Source organism: Eubalaena glacialis, chromosome 7 (genome assembly GCF_028564815.1).
Source record: "Eubalaena glacialis isolate mEubGla1 chromosome 7, mEubGla1.1.hap2.+ XY, whole genome shotgun sequence".
NCBI lineage: Eukaryota > Metazoa > Chordata > Mammalia > Artiodactyla > Balaenidae > Eubalaena > Eubalaena glacialis.
The window spans coordinates 32,798,223-32,815,306 of record NC_083722.1 but is presented as its reverse complement, the minus strand read 5'-3'; the positions used below and the strand labels follow the sequence as shown (position 1 = coordinate 32,815,306).

Genomic DNA, 17,084 nt, shown 5'->3' with positions numbered 1-17,084 from the left:
ATTTATTCCCCCCTCCTCCATTACACATAAAGGCACGGAGCAACGCGGGGGGGGGGGCGACTGGAAATGAGAGGGGAACGGCCCGTTTTTGCCCTATACTTTTCTTTTCTTTCTCCTCCCGCCAACGGTTGTTTGCTTCTGTCCCCGCGCCCCCCCCCATCCAGTAAGTACCTCCTCCCTTAAAAAAAACCCAGAAACAGATAAAAATGGGGGCCATTTTATTAGAGTCCAGGGATATCAGCTTTGGGCAGCAGCTGAGGGCAGCTTCACATAACTCTTCATGGGGGGCAGTGGCCGGATCTTTCGGCCAGCCCAGCCCCCCTTGCGGTGCCATCGCCCACTGTTGGGCCTCTTGCCCAGCCAGCGGTTCCGCCCGGCCTTGCCGATGACCCGTTGGTTATGATCAACGTTGGATACTCGGCCCACTGTTGCTATGCACGTTTCCAGCACCTGACGGAGAAAGCAGATGGAGACGAATGCACCATGGGGGGAAAAAGCCTGACACTGTTGAGGGCATGGACTCTAGGGAGACTTCTTACACTCAAGGAGAGAAGGGAGAGGAGAGGGGGAAAGCACAACATAATTGAACCTGAGTGCAGGTCCTACAGTAGTTGAAAACAAAAGGTACTGTTCCCTACTCCATCATGGTGCCAGCCTGACAAGGCACGCCTAGTCACATGGCAGAAAAGGACAGACCCAGCTCGAGGCAGTTCTCAACATAAAACACCTGGGAGCTATCCTGCACAGGTTAGGTACATTCCAAAAATTCCTCCCTCGCTGATCCCTCGAACCTGCACCCCACACACACACCTGCATCTGCCTCTTAGAGGGCAGCTGGATGATGGCTGTCCCATTCACCTTCCGTAGCAGCACACCACAGGTCCCTGGGAAAGGGAGAAACAGCTTTGCGACCCTCCACAGAGCAGGAGGTGGGGGGCAGATTTCCAAGGGGCCACACCCCACACACTTTGAGGAGGAGAAACACTGAAGTGGGATGCATGTAAAGTTTTAGGTCAAAACACAAGCACCTCTTCAGCCTTGTTTTTCCTTCCTTTCCTCTGCCAGTGGACCAGATGTGGGCCCATGGGTTCAGAGAGTTGCAACCTCAGGTACCCCTTGGCCTTCCAAACTGTAAGATCCCAAGCAGCTCCTTTCTTCATACCTGCGGCTCGGATATACTGGGCCCCCCGGCCTGGCTCACTCTCCACATTGTTGATGAGGGTCCCCACTGGCAAGGCCCCAAGAGGGTGTGCATCCCCTTCCCGAGCAGCAACTAAAAGACAGAATTTCATCAGCACCAGAACCCTTGCAGCCTCCCAGCCCACACACATCTGGCGGCCATCTCTCACCTGCCATTCGGCCTATGTGGTCAGAGTTCAGGATTGTATCTCCAGCTTGCATGTTTTCTGTGGCAATGATCCAGCGTTTCCGGTTGCCCCCAGCAACCAGAGCTATGTCTGCTGACCTGTTCAGAGTGAGGCACAGGTAAGCAGACCATCTAGGCAGCCTCACATCTCCTGAAAAGCCACAGAGCAGTCATTCAGCCATACCACCACCTCACATCCCAAACTTGCCTACAGGGATCATAGCGGACAGTGATGACCTTCTCCTCAAAGGGTCCTGGCTTGGATTCCTGCTCGGGCCGGAACCTCAGAAAATCAATCATTCGATAACGTTGCTTGTGGCCCCCACCAATACCGTGCACTTGGATTCGGCCTGTGGTCAGGACAGTGCAGGGACATGACCCTGGTCAGACGAGTCAGTTCCCAGCATTGGGAACAGACCCATCCTAGGCAGAGAGCAGCGCTCCCCAACATTATGACACAAGCAGAAAATGATAAAAATTTGCACAGCACAATGGGGTGAGGGTGAACACCTACATGGAGCTTGGTAAAAACATAATTATGATATTGAAATTGTATAAAACATCCAGATAAAATCTCTACAAATTACTGAATTCAGTAAGTTTACTGAGAGCCATGTAACTCGTGTTCAATTTCAACTATTGTCAATTTTTGAAGGGTGTGAAGAGGAATGTCATATAACTTCCTGAGTATGTCCAGTTTTCTTCAACTACCTAGATTATCTTTAGGAGCACAGACCACTTGTTTGTTGCTTTGTATTCTACTCTCTCACTCTTACACACATACTACATGCAGAAGGAGTCCAATAAATGCTTTTTAATTACATTCCTCTGCCTGTATCAAAATACAGGCCTAGGATCCTACCATGTTTTTGCCCTTTACTGCTGAAATCTTCTTGTCCTTGCTCCCACCTGTGTGGTTTCGGCCCCCGGACTTCCTCATCTTCACTGGCATAACGGTATACTTGGTACGACTCTTCCAGGACACAAACTTAGCACTAAGGGCCACAGAGGTAAGGACTGGGCGGCAGGGAAGCAACATCGAGGGAGAGGGCAGCGGAAGGAGGACATTGTTTGTCACCTAGAGATAAACAGAAATCTCTTTCACTTGAAAGCTAATTGAAGGAAAAGCTTCAGAGAACCAAGGGAGAAGGCACAAAGTTCAGCTTGTAGCCTCCTTCCTCCTGGAAGTCCCAGACCAGCTATCCAAAAACTCCACCCGTCACAGCTTGCACAAATACCAGCTCGGAATGTTTATCTAGGTGTATGTGTGTTGATTACCTCTCCTCATCTGATCCTCTCACCTCTGAAGTATTTCTTCAATGGAATATTCTCCCCTTGGTGCATCTTCTTCCAAATTTGGCTCAAAACTCTCCTTCTCCAAGAAACTTTTCCTTCCCTAAACAACTCCCTTCTCCAGGGCTGGTAACTTCCATACACCCATGTACCACCATTGGCATTAGTGCCTTTTGCCCATTTTGCTGCATGTTTCTGAGAGTTTTTCAGATATGAATGGAGGGGAGAGATCATTTATGTCTTGTTCCCTGCTGAATTCCCAGCACTTCACAGAGTAGGCTGGTTTGGTTTTGAATTTTAAGTATGCATCTGCCAAACTCTACCATAAGTCTGAAAGGTCCAGGGGAGGTAAGACTTAACTTCTCTTTTCTGTAACTCACCAGTCGCCCACTAGGAACCTTGAGATATCTTCATGTTAGGCTCCTATTCTTGGTATCTTGCCCTGAATTCTCTAATCTCAGTAGTAACTCATCCTTAATGGTTATAATAATGGTTAAGAGCCCAGGCTTTGAAGCCAGATTACCTAGCTCCAATGGTTGGTGTATGACCTTCGACTACTTATGTTTTCTCATATGTAAAATGGGAATATAATAACTAATTTATAAAGTGATTGAAAGAAATTCATTTATTTAAAACGTCTATTACTTATGCTTGGCTTATGAGAGACAATAAATGTTAGTTATTATTGAAACCTGTACATTTGTCTGTAAAGCACTTTCACCTCCAGTATCTTGTCTGAGGAATCCAGGGACCCTGTGAGATAGCAACACTTACAGAGGAGAAAGCTGAGGCTGAGAGTGACTTATCCAAGGTCACAGGCCGGCGTGACTCCTAACCAGACTCGCATCCCCCACCTCGCTTCTCCTGGAGCTCCCTCTCCGGCTGCCCGAACGGAAACAGCCACATTCCCGGGTAAGGTGGATTACCTGGGCGGCCAGGAGCAGGCTTGGGCCGGGGACGGCGGCAATCCGGGGCGTCAGGCTCAGAGAGCCAAGAGCGCGGGTCAGTGCCCGCAAGGCCATGAGTTGGGCCACGCTCGGCTGGGCTCAGCACGCCACCATTACCTTTAGCCAGGCCGCCTGGTGCTACTGGATGACGCTAACAGGTACCCGTTCCGTCGCTCCTTCATGACGTAGAAAGAGGCGGTCAGAGAACCCGAGACAAAGCTGGACACACACCTCTTATGCTCCCTGCTCGTGGTAGAGCCAATGCCCGGGTGACTCTTAGGTCGCGTGACTGTGCAACAGGCCCCGCCCCTTGGAGCCGTCAAAACAATTGCCTCGAGCGGCAGCCATGATGGATTTAAAGGCGCAGTACCGGCAAGAGCGGCAGCCAGACCGACGGACTGCGGGTGAGTCTTTGAGGGTACCTCTGGGGCTGAGAGTTGAAGTCCCGCTACCTCTTTCCTGCATTCCCAGACAAACGAACAAATGAGCCCCTCCGACCGAACTTACACAACTCCAGTCAGCCTTAAAAACTCCACCCCTCCCCGCGATTCTTCCCGCCCCTCGGCGTCCAGACAGAGGGACAGACGGCCTGCCCCGCCCCCTGCGCTACAGACTGACTCAGTGACCTCGGGATTGTCAGGCCCGGGTTCTCGTCCGTGACGCGGACTTCGGCCGTCCACCCGCACCACCTCCCGTCACCCCTGCCCATCTCACTCTATCCCCACCCTGGGCCTCAGGGCAGGTCGACAGCCTGGGACACTTCTCCACCGCATTCCCAGGCCCGGGAGACCAGCTCCCAGCGCCGCGTTTCCCTGTGATCCTGCAGCCGCTCAGAAGACTTGCCATTCTTCCCTGCATCATCGGGCGTCTGGGAGGCACCCTAAGGTGACTCCTCTCAGAGACAGTTAGTATGTGATCATGATAGACACAAAACCATAGAAATGACTGGGCTAGGAGTGACCAGGTCTTCCTCCTCACCCTTTCCCAGACACGCCCCTTGCCGCAGGTCTCAGATCAAATCTCACTCCCTTCTTGGGAGAAAATAGCTCCCCAGGCTTGGGGTGGGAGGTTGGCTTGGGGAAGGAGGAGGGACATTGGTCGTCTTTGAAGACCTGTAGGCAGGGGAGGGAGGGCGTTTGTCCTGGGTGGGGCTCCATGCCAGGTCCTCTGGGTGGCTGTGAAGTGGTGAGAGAAGGGGTGGGAACTCTGGGCTTCTGGACTTTGGGCAGGGCAGATCCTTCTGAGTTCCTGGCTGTTTGAACAGAGTTTCTTCTGAGCTCCTGCCTGAACACCACAACCAAGGGCTATATACAGGTAAGAAAACTTCAAAGATGAGAAACAAGGCCCTTTTGAGGAAGCAGGAAGACAGCCCGAGACCTGGGGTTTCAGGCTAGTGGGGAAAGAGGCAGAGCTGACCAGGTTTGGAGATGCTGGGCTTAGTTAGCACCGTGGGTGACGCAACCTGAAGACTTTGAGCCTCTAGGCCCCTCTCATCTGGGTCTTGTGATGAAGGCTCCTCTCTTTTTCTGTCCCTCTCTTTCTTGGTTTAACTTTGAAACCTATTCCTTCCCCTGTTTTGAAAACTTTGCACTATTTTCTGCATACCTCTGGTCTGCTTTAACTCCATTCCCTTTGCAGCTCTCTCGGACACCCTCTGTGTTCCCTATAGTGCTGTCTTTCCTGATTCCTTTTGCTAACCCAAGCTCTCTCTCCAGCTCCTTTTCTATTGTGTTCCTTAGTTCTAAATCCCTCTGCTACTTCTCAGCACCTTTGTTCTTTCTACAGTTTTTTGTTCAAGTCAATTTGCCTCCCTCTCTCTGTCTCACGACCTTAGCTTTGTGTCTAGTGTCATCACAGGCTACCCCCCCACTGGTCACTCTCTCTCTCCAATTAAACTACAGGGTCCCCCCCTACTGGTTCTCGTCCCTTCATTTGGATCCCTCCCGCCCAAGGCGCTCAGCCACTCTTTCCAATCTTTACCCCGCCTGAGCTCTGTTGTTTCTCTGTAGCCCAGGCAAGGTCCCCCAGCCAGGATGTCGGGCCTGGTATTGGGACAGCGGGATGAGCCTGCAGGGCACCGGCTCAGCCAGGAGGAGATTCTGGGGAGCACTCGTCTGGTGAGCCAAGGGCTGGAGGCCCTCCACAGTGAACACCAGGCTGTGCTGCAAAGCCTCTCCCAAACCATCGAGTGTCTGCAGCAGGGAGGCCATGAAGAAGGGCTGGTGCATGAGAAGGCCCGGCAGCTGCGCCGTTCCATGGAAAACATCGAGCTGGGGCTGAGTGAGGCCCAGGTGAGGGGGAGGAGGTGGTGCCAAGTGGCCCAGGGTAGATGGAGGAGCAGTTGTCTGATTAGGGCTTTGAGGTCACTCGGGATCCCCTTGTCCTAATTGCTTGCATTCATTCACCCAGTAAATATATATTAAGCCTCTACCATGTGCTAGGCACTACTCTCCTGGACACTAGAGACACATCACTGAACAAGAACAGCCATAAACCTTGCCATCTTGGAGCTTACATTCTAGCTGGGGGAGGCAGACAATACACGAATAAATAAGTGATTCAGTATGCCACAATGATAACTGTTAAGGATAAAAGGATAAAAATAAAGCAAGGAAGGGGACTGGAGCATATGGGGAGAGGATACAGTTTGAGATAGGGTGGTCAATAAAAGCCTCATTGAAAAGGCGCCATTTGAGCAAAGATTTGAAGATGAGGGAATGAGTCATACAGTAAACGGGGGAAGAGCATCCTAAACAGAGTGGACAGCAAGTGCAAAGGCCCCGACCTGGAGCCTTCCTGATGAGTTCACTGAGGGGCCAGTGTGGCTGCAGGACAGTTAATGAGGGCAAGCAAAATAGAAAATGAAGTTGGAGAGGTGGTGGAGGCAGTTCCTGTGGAACCGTAGGCCATCGTAGAACTTGGCTTCTACTTTGAGTGAGACGGAAGCTATTGGAACGTTTTGAGTGGAGAAGTGATGTGGTTTAACATTTTAAAAGGATCATTTGGCTGCAGGGTTGAGACCAGACTCTAGGGGAACAAGGGCAGAAACAGGGAGGCCAGTTGAGGAGGCAATTCTCATAATCCAGGTGGGACTTGATGGTGGCTTGGCCCAGGGCGGTAGCTCTAGAGGTGGTGAGAAATTGGATTCAGGGTATGTTTTGAAGGTAGAGTCATCACTACCCAACCCTTCCTCCTGGCCCCTGCCAGTCTTGCCGGCTTCTCTCCCGCCTATCCCTCAACACTCCTATCCAGAGCCCAGCGCTCACAGGATTGCCCACCTAGGTGATGCTGGCTTTGGCCAACCACCTGAGCACAGTGGAGTCGGAGAAACAGAAGCTGCGGGCTCAGGTCCGGCGGCTGTGCCAGGAGAACCAGTGGCTCCGGGACGAGCTGGCAGGCACCCAGCAGCGGCTGCAGCGCAGCGAACAGGCCGTGGCTCAGCTGGAGGAGGAAAAGAAGCACCTAGAGTTCCTGGGACAGCTGCGTCAGTATGACGAGGATGGGCACACCGCGGTGAGCATGTGCAGGCGAGGCTGGCTGGGGGGCGGACAGCTGGGAGTCACCACAAACGTGGGGGCAATTGCTCCATCATCCACAAGGGCCAGCAGCCCTGCCCAGCTTGCCCCCACCTGGCAGAATTCAGGTCCTGACACCAACTCCAGATGGCAGCAAGGGAGAAACAAGGGTCACTCATTCAGTCAACATTTGATCAAATGACTACTATATGTCAGGCGCAGTGCACTCTGCTGGGGATGCAAAGTAAACAAGGCAGAGTTCCTGCTCTGACAATAATAGGTTTTTTTGCGGGGGACAGATAAGCATTTGGACAATTCCAATTCAGAATCCTAAGCTCTGCAATTAGGGAAAGCACAGCCCCGTTGAGCAAGTCCTAAAATTTGCTCTCAAAATGTGTGGAATTTAACCCTCACTCAACAGGCATTTATATATCTCTGTGCCTTAGGCAATGCAAGAAGATGTGTGGCAGGTAGATGTAAGGAACTACAAAAGAGAGTTTCTGCCTTCTTGAGCTTATCGTGTAGCTGTAGGAACAAGACTTACATGTGAGAACACGTATGTGACAACAGAAACAGCAAGTGCCCAGTGCTGGAGGAGTGGTTCAGTCAGTGTGGGAGGGATCCCAAGGAGATAGGTTCCTGGGGGCTGGAATGGTCTGAAAGATTCACAGAGGAGGTGGGGAACAGGGATGGGCAAGATTTAGGTTGGATTTTTACATTTTTATTTTATTTATTTTTTAATTTGGTTTAGGAATTGGGATGGATTTTGGTCGTCTATGAGGGAGAGGGAGGAGCTTTCTAGACCGGGGTGTGTGTGTGTGTGTGTGTGTGGGAGATAGATTCATAGATAAGGCTCCAGGGCTGGAAAGGTTGTCTGACCCAGGGAAAGTGGGATGATTTGTATGGGACACACTGGTGAATCTGGGCGGGAGAGTTGAAAGTGTTTGTACAAGGCTGCAGTGCCTGGTGGGGTGAAGCCTTTTTGCCTGGTGTGAAAGTAGGTTATTCAGTGAGGATTGGACACTACATTCAGAGGGAGTGGTGGCAGATGAAGGGTGTCAGGCGGAGCTAGACACTTTGGGTACGTGTCAATAAGATAGGACATACCCCTGCCCTCAGGAGAGACAGGACAGACATGTAATCAGTGTAAACACACAGGGATCAACATGGGACTATAATTACAAGAGTTGAGTGGGAGAGAGGTGGAGGGTGAGGGTGCTTAGGAAGGAAGGAAGGAAGCCCTCTGGATGTGAAGGAAGGGAAAGTCATGAGATTTTGGCTGAAGCATCTCTTGTTTTTGTTTTGTTGTTGTTATTTTTTGTTTTTTTGGCCGTGCCGTGCGGCATGCGGGATCTTAGTTCCCGGACCAGGGATCGGACCCTTGCCCCCTGCAGTGGAAGCATGGCGTCTTAAACACTGGACCGCCAGGAAAGTCCCCATCTCTCATTTTTTATGAACAAGAGAGGCCTACGCTTGGCGGGACAGATGCTGGCCTTCCCAGGGGCAGGGACATGAACAAGGGACTTGTCCTAGGCCCCACCTGTCAATGATTTCATGGTTTAGAGGGGGCTTGAAGAGGCTACTGAGGCTATCTTGGCCCAGACATGCTGCTTCTTCCCTTCCAGGAGGAGAAGGAAGGTGATGCCTCCAAGGATTCCCTGGATGACCTCTTCCCCAATGAGGAGGAAGAGGACCCCAGCAATGGCTGTGAGTCTGCCTCTGGAGTTGGAAGGTGAAGGGGGGGCATCAGGAGGCTGGTCGCAGCTGTGGCCCACCCTGAACACAGGATGCTCACCATCCAGGAATAGGTTTTCCACTTCCTCTGGAGATGGGCCAGGGACCAGTACTTTGATTTCCTCAGCTTCCCCCTTATTCATCAACATGTATTAAGCACTTAGCCTGTGTCAGGCACTGTGCTGGGCAGCAGGGAGACGAAGATGAGCACGACACAGGTCTCGCCAGTAAGGAGCTCACAGTCGAGTGGAAGAGTGACCCCAGAGGGGAAGAGCATGAGCTCCTCAAGGGAAAGGACCAGGTCTTTCTTATCTTTGTATCCCTGGCACAGCCCGTGCCTCATGCTTATTGAGTAGTTTGTTGAATGAATGAATGACTGGGTGAACAAATGGGATTGTGATGGGCACGGGGCAAGGGAGTGGGCAAAAGAGTAGCAGTTGAGGCAGGTCTATGCAGGGAGCCTGGTGGGGGGTAGGCACAGGCACGGAACAAGTCTTAGAGTGGGGTGGGGAGGGCAGACAGCAAAGGGAGAGGCAGCGTCATCTGAGGAAGTCTCCTGTCTTTTTCTGCGATGGTGTAGTGGCCCGTGGCCCGGGTGCCCAGCACAGCGGCTATGAGATCCCGGCGAGGTTGCGGACACTGCACAACTTGGTGATCCAGTATGCAGCCCAGGGTCGCTATGAGGTAGCTGTGCCACTCTGCAAGCAGGCACTGGAGGACCTGGAGCGCACGTCTGGCCGCGGCCACCCCGACGTGGCCACCATGCTCAACATCCTAGCTCTGGTGTATCGGTAAGTACGGCCTCCTCCTCGCACGAACCTGCCTCCACGTTCCCGCCTTGATCCGCCTTTGGCTCTCATTCCTCCTCTCCACAGGGAACCTCTTCTCCCTCCCACCTGGGGGCTTTCTTCTATACCAGACTCTTATTCTTTCATACCTGAGCCCCTGACCTCAGAGAATACTCATTCCTCAGGTTTTTTGCTTCTCTCATCTCTCCTCTGGGGAGGGTCTCCTTCTCTGTTTCTGTCTCTTGCATCTTATGCCTTATGGCTTTCTCTGGGCATGGCAACTCTCAGCGTGTGTCAGTGAACCCCTCTCACTGCTCCCACCAGGCTTCCTGTCTCCTCACAGGGGGGGCCCAATCCCTAAATGTACCTCAGTTGTCCCAAAGGGAAGGAAGTAAGGAGATGGCTTAGGGCCAGAGTTCGGGCTAACCCCTTGCCGCTTTTGTCCTCTTACAGGGACCAGAATAAGTATAAGGAAGCTGCCCTCCTGCTGAATGATGCCCTCAGCATCCGGGAGAGCACCTTGGGCCGGGACCACCCTGCTGTCAGTATTCCTTGCCCTCCTTCCCCTGTGCTCTCTCAGCTTGTTCATCTGCTTCCCTCAGCCCGCTCCCTGGGGGTTCTCAGGAGGGAGGCATGAAGACTCATTTCTCCCAGGCACTGTCTGCTGATCCCAGTGGTTCTCAACTCTCTGAGACCCAATGACTCCTTATAATGAATATTTTCCTAAAACTTAACTCGTAGATAATATAACCAACCTACCCATATAATTTCCTCAAAAGTTGAATGGTACCCTATTAATATAAAAGAGAAACAAGGAAAGTAATTTATAATAAAATAATACGTATAATACATTACAGTAAAATGAAAATGCAAAACAATAACAGTTGTGTTGAGTACAACAATGCTAGAAGACATAATATAGTAGTCTGATATATAATGACTGAATAACTTTAGATTTAGAAGAAGTAAAATCAGTAAGTCATTCTACATAAAAGTACGTATTAGAAAAGTGACAGAGCAGAAGAATTGACGCATGCAAGATTAAAATCCAGTGTTAGAGTAAGTGATAATGGACCAGATTTATTTGTCTGTGATAAGAGAGAGAGAGAAATAACCTTAAGTAGGGATAGCATGCCAAGACAAATGCTAGATGTGTCAAAGTGGAGACAATGAGAAATAAGATATTTTTGAAAATGAGCTGACTGTGGAAAAAGAATTCCCTGTGTTATGATGCATGATAGGCAGGGATGATGTAACTCAGAAAACGTAACTCCTGTCTTGATATCCCACCAAGTATCAAAGCTTATATTCAGTGTTTGAAAGTCTGGCAGGACATTCAAAAGTTGCCTGAGCTGTCCCACACAGGCAGTACATCTGTAGCATCCTTGCCTCCCCAAAGGCTCCCAATATTTATGGCAACCAAAAAAAACCCTGCCTCCAGAAATGTCCAAAAATCTATTTAGAGGGTGATACCACCCCCATGGAGAACCTCAGAGCCACGGGGGTCAGTACTTTCCCCTCCGCCACCTCTGGTTCGGGTGGTAGAGTCCATTTGTCTGGGCGTTGTGCAGCGTGGCGCCCTGCTGTTCAAGGTCCTTTGCAGCACCAGTTTCTGATGGGGGCAGGCCTGTCTTCCTAGGTGGCTGCCACACTCAACAATCTGGCTGTGCTCTATGGCAAGAGGGGCAAATACAAGGAGGCGGAGCCGCTGTGCCAGAGGGCCCTGGAGATTCGAGAAAAGGTGCCTGTGCCCTCTGCCTGTTCTTCCCTGTTGTGGTGACCCCTCCTCCACTATCTCTCTTCTGATCTACCCTTGCCCCTCACTTCTTTTCGTCTCACCCCCCATCTCTGCCTTATTCCCTGTTCTATCATTCCCTTCCCCCTGCTCCCTGCATGGGCACGTGCACACACACACACACGGACACGCACACACACACAAGCATACGCATAATCACAGCCATCTGTCTGTCCTTTGTACTCCTCCAGGTCCTGGGCACCAACCACCCAGATGTGGCAAAGCAGCTGAACAACCTGGCCCTGTTGTGCCAAAACCAGGGCAAGTATGAGGCTGTGGAGCGCTATTACCGGCGGGCACTGGCCATCTATGAGGGGCAGCTGGGGCCGGACAACCCTAATGTAGCCCGGACCAAGAACAACCTGGTGAGGGCAAAGGTGGTGGGAGGAGGGAAGGGGAAGCATCATAGTCTGGTACACTGACCTCATTGCCTTTGTGCCCAGCTCTGGGGCTGCCTTTGGGGCTGAGGGGTCTGCTTCCTTCCCGTGGGAAGGCAGAAGTTCCGTAGCCTCTTGGGAGTTGAGTGCAGTGGGAACACCCTGGACCCTGCAGCTAGACAAAGAGGTGTGAGGTGGATCTCTGGGGAAAGTCATAAAGAGACCAAGAAGTGGAAATCCCAGGCCTGGCCGAGACCTTATCTCTACCTCTTGCTCCTGTGTTTTTGCCTTCCTGCCCCCAGGCTTCCTGTTACCTGAAACAAGGGAAGTATGCTGAGGCTGAGACACTCTACAAAGAGATCCTGACCCGTGCCCATGTGCAGGAGTTTGGGTCTGTGGATGGTGAGTGGTGAGGGCCTGGGCAGGGAGCTGCAGGGAGGAAAGGAAATGCAGACCAAAGGTTGGGGGGTTGACCACAGTGGTTCCCAAGGGGGAGCCAGACCCCTTTAGTCCAGCCCTGTCGGCCTCTGGGTCCTGGCTCCCCCGATACTGTCCAGCTCCGTTCTCTAACCTCGCCACCCCATCCCATGTATCACCCCCAGACGACCACAAGCCCATCTGGATGCATGCAGAGGAGCGGGAGGAAATGAGCAAAGTGAGTGGAGGGCCCAGCCTGGGGAGCCCGAGGCTACCAGGGCCTCTGACTTACTCCTGCCCCAGCCCAGCTCCTCATTTCCCATCCAAGCACCAGCCCCAGGTGCATGGTGCCTTCCCCAGCCCAGCCTGCATCCCAGCCCTGCGCCAGCTTGTACCCCAGCGTCTCGGTACTCTCATCTCTGGCTTCACCTCCCGCTCTGTCCTCCTGCAGAGCCGGCACCGTGAGGGCAGCACGCCCTATGCCGAGTATGGAGGCTGGTACAAGGCCTGCAAAGTGAGCAGGTGAGCTGCGGGTGAGCAGCCGGCTTGGCCTCCGATGCCCTCCATCCAAGCCCGGCTTCCAGCTTCCTGGACCTTCCCCTTCTTCACTTGGACCTTCCCTCGGCCTTAGCTCTGCTCCCTCTCTCCTGCTTGTTTTCTGAGTCCGTCTTCTTTTCCTTCCCTGGTCTCCCCCGTCACAGCCCCACAGTAAACACAACCCTGAGAAACCTCGGAGCTCTGTACAGGCGCCAGGGAAAGCTGGAGGCAGCTGAGACCCTGGAGGAATGTGCCCTGCGTTCCCGGAAACAGGTCAGAGACCAGGAGGGGAAGGAGGTCTGCAAGGTAGGGCCCTGGGGACAGGATGGAGGACCACTGAGGCTGCTTGTGACTCTCTGAAGGGTAAGAGGAGAGGCTGAGGAGGAAGACAGGACAGGCAGGTGAGACTCTTTTGTGACTGTGGTTGTTTTTTAAGTGTGTTCTTACCCCCTACCTGCCCTTTGTGGTCAGGACTCCAAGTTCAAGGTTCACTTCACTAAATGGGACTATTATGGGAAGCCCTGCCTTTTGATAACGTGAAGAATCTTCTGAGGTGGGGCACGGGCAGTGTGGGTGAGAGGGTTGTGGTTGAGGGGAATCAGAGTTTCTCAAATTGAGGGTCTTGACTCAGTGGGTCCTGAAATCAATTCAGTGTGGGCCTCGGCTAAAGATCGATGTGTATCTATATGTAGGAACGCATTGCAAATAGAAAAGGTGAGTGTCTCCTTTCCAGTATGTGTGTACTGGGAAGTCTCAAAGAAAAATATTTTCTTTGTTGCGGCTGATGGTGAGAAAAAGTTTGGAAGCCCCATCCTGAGGAGTTCAGAAGTGGGAAGTCCCAGCTCCTTCCTTTTCCTTCCAGGGCACTGACCCTATCAGCCAGACCAAGGTGGCTGAGCTGCTTGGGGAGGGTGACAGTGGAAGGACCTCCCAGGAGGGCCTTGGGGGCAGTGTGAAATTCGAGGGAGGTGAAGATGCCTCAGTGGCTGTGGAGTGGTCAGGGGTAAGTCTGATCGTCGCCCTTTGATCTCTCCTGCCTCTCCTGCTGGTGGTGGTGAGAGGCTCTGAGCCTGTAGGATGCGTGTAGGATGTGCGTGTCGGAGGGGACGTTGTCGCCATCCCAGTTCAGTTAGCCCATCCCTCTCAGGGGTCTCTCTGCAAGCCAGCTGTTGACCAGGCTCTTGTTTTCAGTCGCTGGGCTTTGGGGGGGAGGGGGAGGTGTGCAGAATAAATGGCAGGAGTAGACTCAGAGGCCAGTCTGCCTGGGATCCCTTTAGCTTCTGTTCCCCATCCCTCTCTGCCAGGATGGCAGCGGGGCCCTGCAGAGGAGCGGCTCTCTGGGCAAGATCCGAGATGTGCTTCGTAGAAGCAGCGAACTCCTGGTGAGGAAGCTCCAGGGGACCGAGCCCCGGCCCTCCAGGTATACCCTGAGACTGAGATATGGCAGAGTAGGCAGGTGAGCCCTGGCCTCCAACTCCGCTTGGCCCCTCATCTCTGGAGGAGAAGAATCTTGGAGAGAAACGTGGAGGAGGTCACTGGGGTGGCTGTGGAGAGAGAGTGTGGGAAAAATGGGTGCCCCAGCGCGGGGACAACAATACCTGAGCAGATGCTGGTAACTGATGAAGACAAGAGAGTGCGTGTATGTGTGTGTGGGGTGGGGTCAGATGGTGGGGAGGCAATGATCTGAGTGTGTGTGGTGGTGCCCAAGAGTCCCAAGCGTTAGGGCCACCCATGGGAAGAGAAGAGGCCTCGATTCTTTCTTTTCCATTGTAGCGGCAACATGAAGCGGGCGGCCTCCTTGAACTATCTGAACCAACCCAGTGCAGCACCCCTCCAGGTGAGAGCAGTGCTCATGAGTGTATTGGTGGGTGAGAAAGAAAGGATAAGCCCAGTGGGGAGAGGGGAGAGTCATCTGGGATGAAGGCTCTGTCAGGGAATTGGAGGTGGGCAGACAGGAATCAAGCAGCTTGTTGGGGGTGGTGACCGCCAAGGGACAGTTTCGGGCCAGAGATAGTAGCAAATAAATTAATCAGGAGGGGAACAGGAATGAATGTTCTCTAAATGGGTACTTTGGAATTATGAATAATTCAGGAATGATTTGGGGATACTAATTGCTCTCCCCCTATAGCCACCATACTCCTCACCTTGGGGACTCAGCAGTAGATGAGAAGGGAAAAAGAAAAAAAAAGCTTTAACTCATCTCCATTTGAGAAAACAGCAATGACCTTTTTTTTTTTTTTTTCTGCTTTATTTCATTAGCGATGTCAGTGAGAAATTATGCAAAGGATGTATTGATGAGAATTAGTCTCTATAAGGTTACCCCAAAGCACTTTTACATCATGATATTGTAGAGATCGTATAAAGACTATACAAGTTATATAACAAGAAATGAGTCTCTGTTAAAGAAGTAGCAATGACATTTTAATGGGAAACGACCACCTGTATCAACACATTCAAAGTGTATGCCAATATTCATGTGGTTCTTCCAGGTATTTTCTCCACCAGATTGTGGCCTTCCGGGAAATCATAGCAAAGACTAAACAAAGCCCAGAGCTTGGGGTTGAGGTTACAGGCTCCATCCTAGGTCCAGAGAGAGACTGCAGCCGTGAGATGGATAAGACTCCAGGGGACTGTCTTTGGGAGGCTGAGGTCCCTGGGCTGATGACATGCTATTGTCTATTTCAGGTCTCCCGAGGCCTCAGTGCCAGCAGTATGGACCTCTCCTCAAGCAGCTGACATTCAACCCACCCCCCCAGGTCTGCTGGGTCCCCCACACAGCCCTCACAGCATTCCCTATTGCTCCTGGCTCTTCCAGCCCCAAGGTGGGACAGTGAAGGGGGAGCGGTTAACCAGAAGATTGCTGCTGCCCTTAGGGTCTCAGCTCCCTCCTCAGGAATCCCCCTCAGGAAGGACCCTCAGGACATCCTCTCCCCGCCCTGCGGTCCTCTAGAGTAGCTAGCTCTACTACTAGAGCCCCCAAAGTGGGTAAGGAGCAGGTATGCACCTCAGAGATGCAGCCTGCTGCTGGCTTTTCTGTCAAGAGGGTTTGGGGCTGGCCAGCCAACCTGCCTTGCCCTGGCCTCTCTTGTTCCCTCTGCTGCCTCACTTCAGGTCCATGTATTTCACTTTTCCTAAATAAAAGAATCAGGTAACCATTCAGCCACTTGAGTCCTAACTGAAGAGGGTAGGAAGCAAGGGTGGTGTTGGGGCCTCTCACAGAAGGGTGAGGGGCAGTGATGGATGGGGCAATAGGAGGAATGTTGCTTCTTGGATCTCTCCTCTCTTCCTTCCCCTGTTCGTATCCTCTCCAGCAGGGCCTGCAGGCAGGCGTCTGGGGGATGGGGGGAGGCCCACAACCCAAGGAGAAGGTGCTGTGGACTGGGTTGTCAGGGACATGTGGCGGCCATGTGGCAGGACCCTGGAGTCCTGGCGCCACTGCTTCTGGCCTGTGAGGCCCTCTGTGGTGGCCCCTCCTCCTCCCAGCTGTTTGGGGGAAGGGAGGTCTAAGCAGGCCTGGGGGGCCCTCCGGAGCCAGAGGGGGATGAGGCACTTACTATCCATACCCTCTCGGCATATCCTGGAGGCCCAGCAGCAGCTGGGGCCCATCTTCCAAAGCTTGACTCCTCCTGACCCGCCTCCCTACACCCCTTGCTGCTTTCACAACAAAGAAAGAATGTGGGGGTGGTGGCGCTGGGGGTGGGGGGCGCCTGGAACAAGGGCTGTACTGGGCCTCCCCACAGCTGGAGACTTGGCCATGCCCTGACACAGCCCAGACTGCCTGGAGATGGACTTGGGATGAATTTGTCAGTTTAACAGCCTTCAGCCTGGTGTTCAGAGAGCCCAGTCTCTCTCTACCTTTGGGTTCAGATTGGTCCAGAGCCAAACCAGACCCTAGCCATACACTGGTCCTCCTCTTCTCCAGGCTACTTCTCTCTTGGGGCTCCACAGTATCTCCAGGTTACCTTGCTTGGGGACACCAAGGACACCCTTCTGTTCTGGATCTCCCTCCGGATTTCAGGTTGCTGAGAAGTGAGCCAGAGCCCACCCTTTCCCCTCCCGCCCGGAGAATTTGGGGGAACTGTTGGTCATAGCCCTCAGGAAAGCCCAGAAACCACGGTCTTCCCCAGGAGCCACGGAATCACAAAAGTCACTTTAGGTCCCTGCACACTAGGTGGTAGGCACAGCATCCGCTCCCCTATCTCGCTCAGGTCTCCACACTCCCCCGGGGCCTCTTCTCTGTCCCCCATCCGTCTCCAGACCCCTCCCCCAACTAGGAGCTCCTCCCCACAACGGCGGGGAGGGGGGCGTCGAGGGG

At 52.7% G+C, this 17,084-nt stretch overlaps 2 protein-coding genes across 7 annotated transcripts; one reads left to right on the top strand and one right to left on the bottom strand.

Annotated features, from left to right (window-relative positions):
- Window positions 1-201: 201 nt before the first annotated feature.
- On the bottom strand, window positions 202-3,790 carry MRPL2 (mitochondrial ribosomal protein L2). Its single transcript, XM_061195045.1, has 7 exons — window positions 3,586-3,790; window positions 2,276-2,444; window positions 1,575-1,716; window positions 1,350-1,465; window positions 1,163-1,273; window positions 811-884; window positions 202-450 (listed from the first exon to the last, which is right to left on the bottom strand). Exons 1-7 carry the CDS (start codon window positions 3,679-3,681, stop codon window positions 238-240), a joined length of 921 nt encoding a protein of 306 aa, XP_061051028.1. The 5' UTR covers window positions 3,682-3,790; the 3' UTR covers window positions 202-237.
- Window positions 3,791-3,971: 181 nt separating this feature from the next.
- KLC4 (kinesin light chain 4) lies at window positions 3,972-15,928 on the top strand. 6 transcript variants are annotated; one of them, XM_061196187.1, is made up of 18 exons: window positions 3,974-4,010; window positions 4,386-4,491; window positions 4,841-4,920; window positions 5,616-5,897; window positions 6,889-7,119; window positions 8,747-8,828; window positions 9,436-9,646; window positions 10,097-10,184; window positions 11,283-11,384; window positions 11,630-11,803; window positions 12,118-12,217; window positions 12,418-12,470; window positions 12,684-12,754; window positions 12,934-13,042; window positions 13,632-13,772; window positions 14,074-14,189; window positions 14,543-14,606; window positions 15,455-15,928. In XM_061196187.1, the coding sequence occupies exons 4-18, from the start codon at window positions 5,640-5,642 to the stop codon at window positions 15,503-15,505; spliced, it is 1,851 nt and encodes a 616-aa protein (XP_061052170.1). In that variant the 5' UTR covers window positions 3,974-4,010; window positions 4,386-4,491; window positions 4,841-4,920; window positions 5,616-5,639; the 3' UTR covers window positions 15,506-15,928. The 6 variants fall into 6 exon arrangements, with proteins under 6 accessions (XP_061052169.1, XP_061052170.1, XP_061052172.1 ...); XM_061196185.1 differs by having other exon boundaries at window positions 3,992-4,010; window positions 4,344-4,491; XM_061196189.1 differs by lacking the exon at window positions 4,841-4,920 and having other exon boundaries at window positions 3,980-4,010.
- Window positions 15,929-17,084: the final 1,156 nt, after the last annotated feature.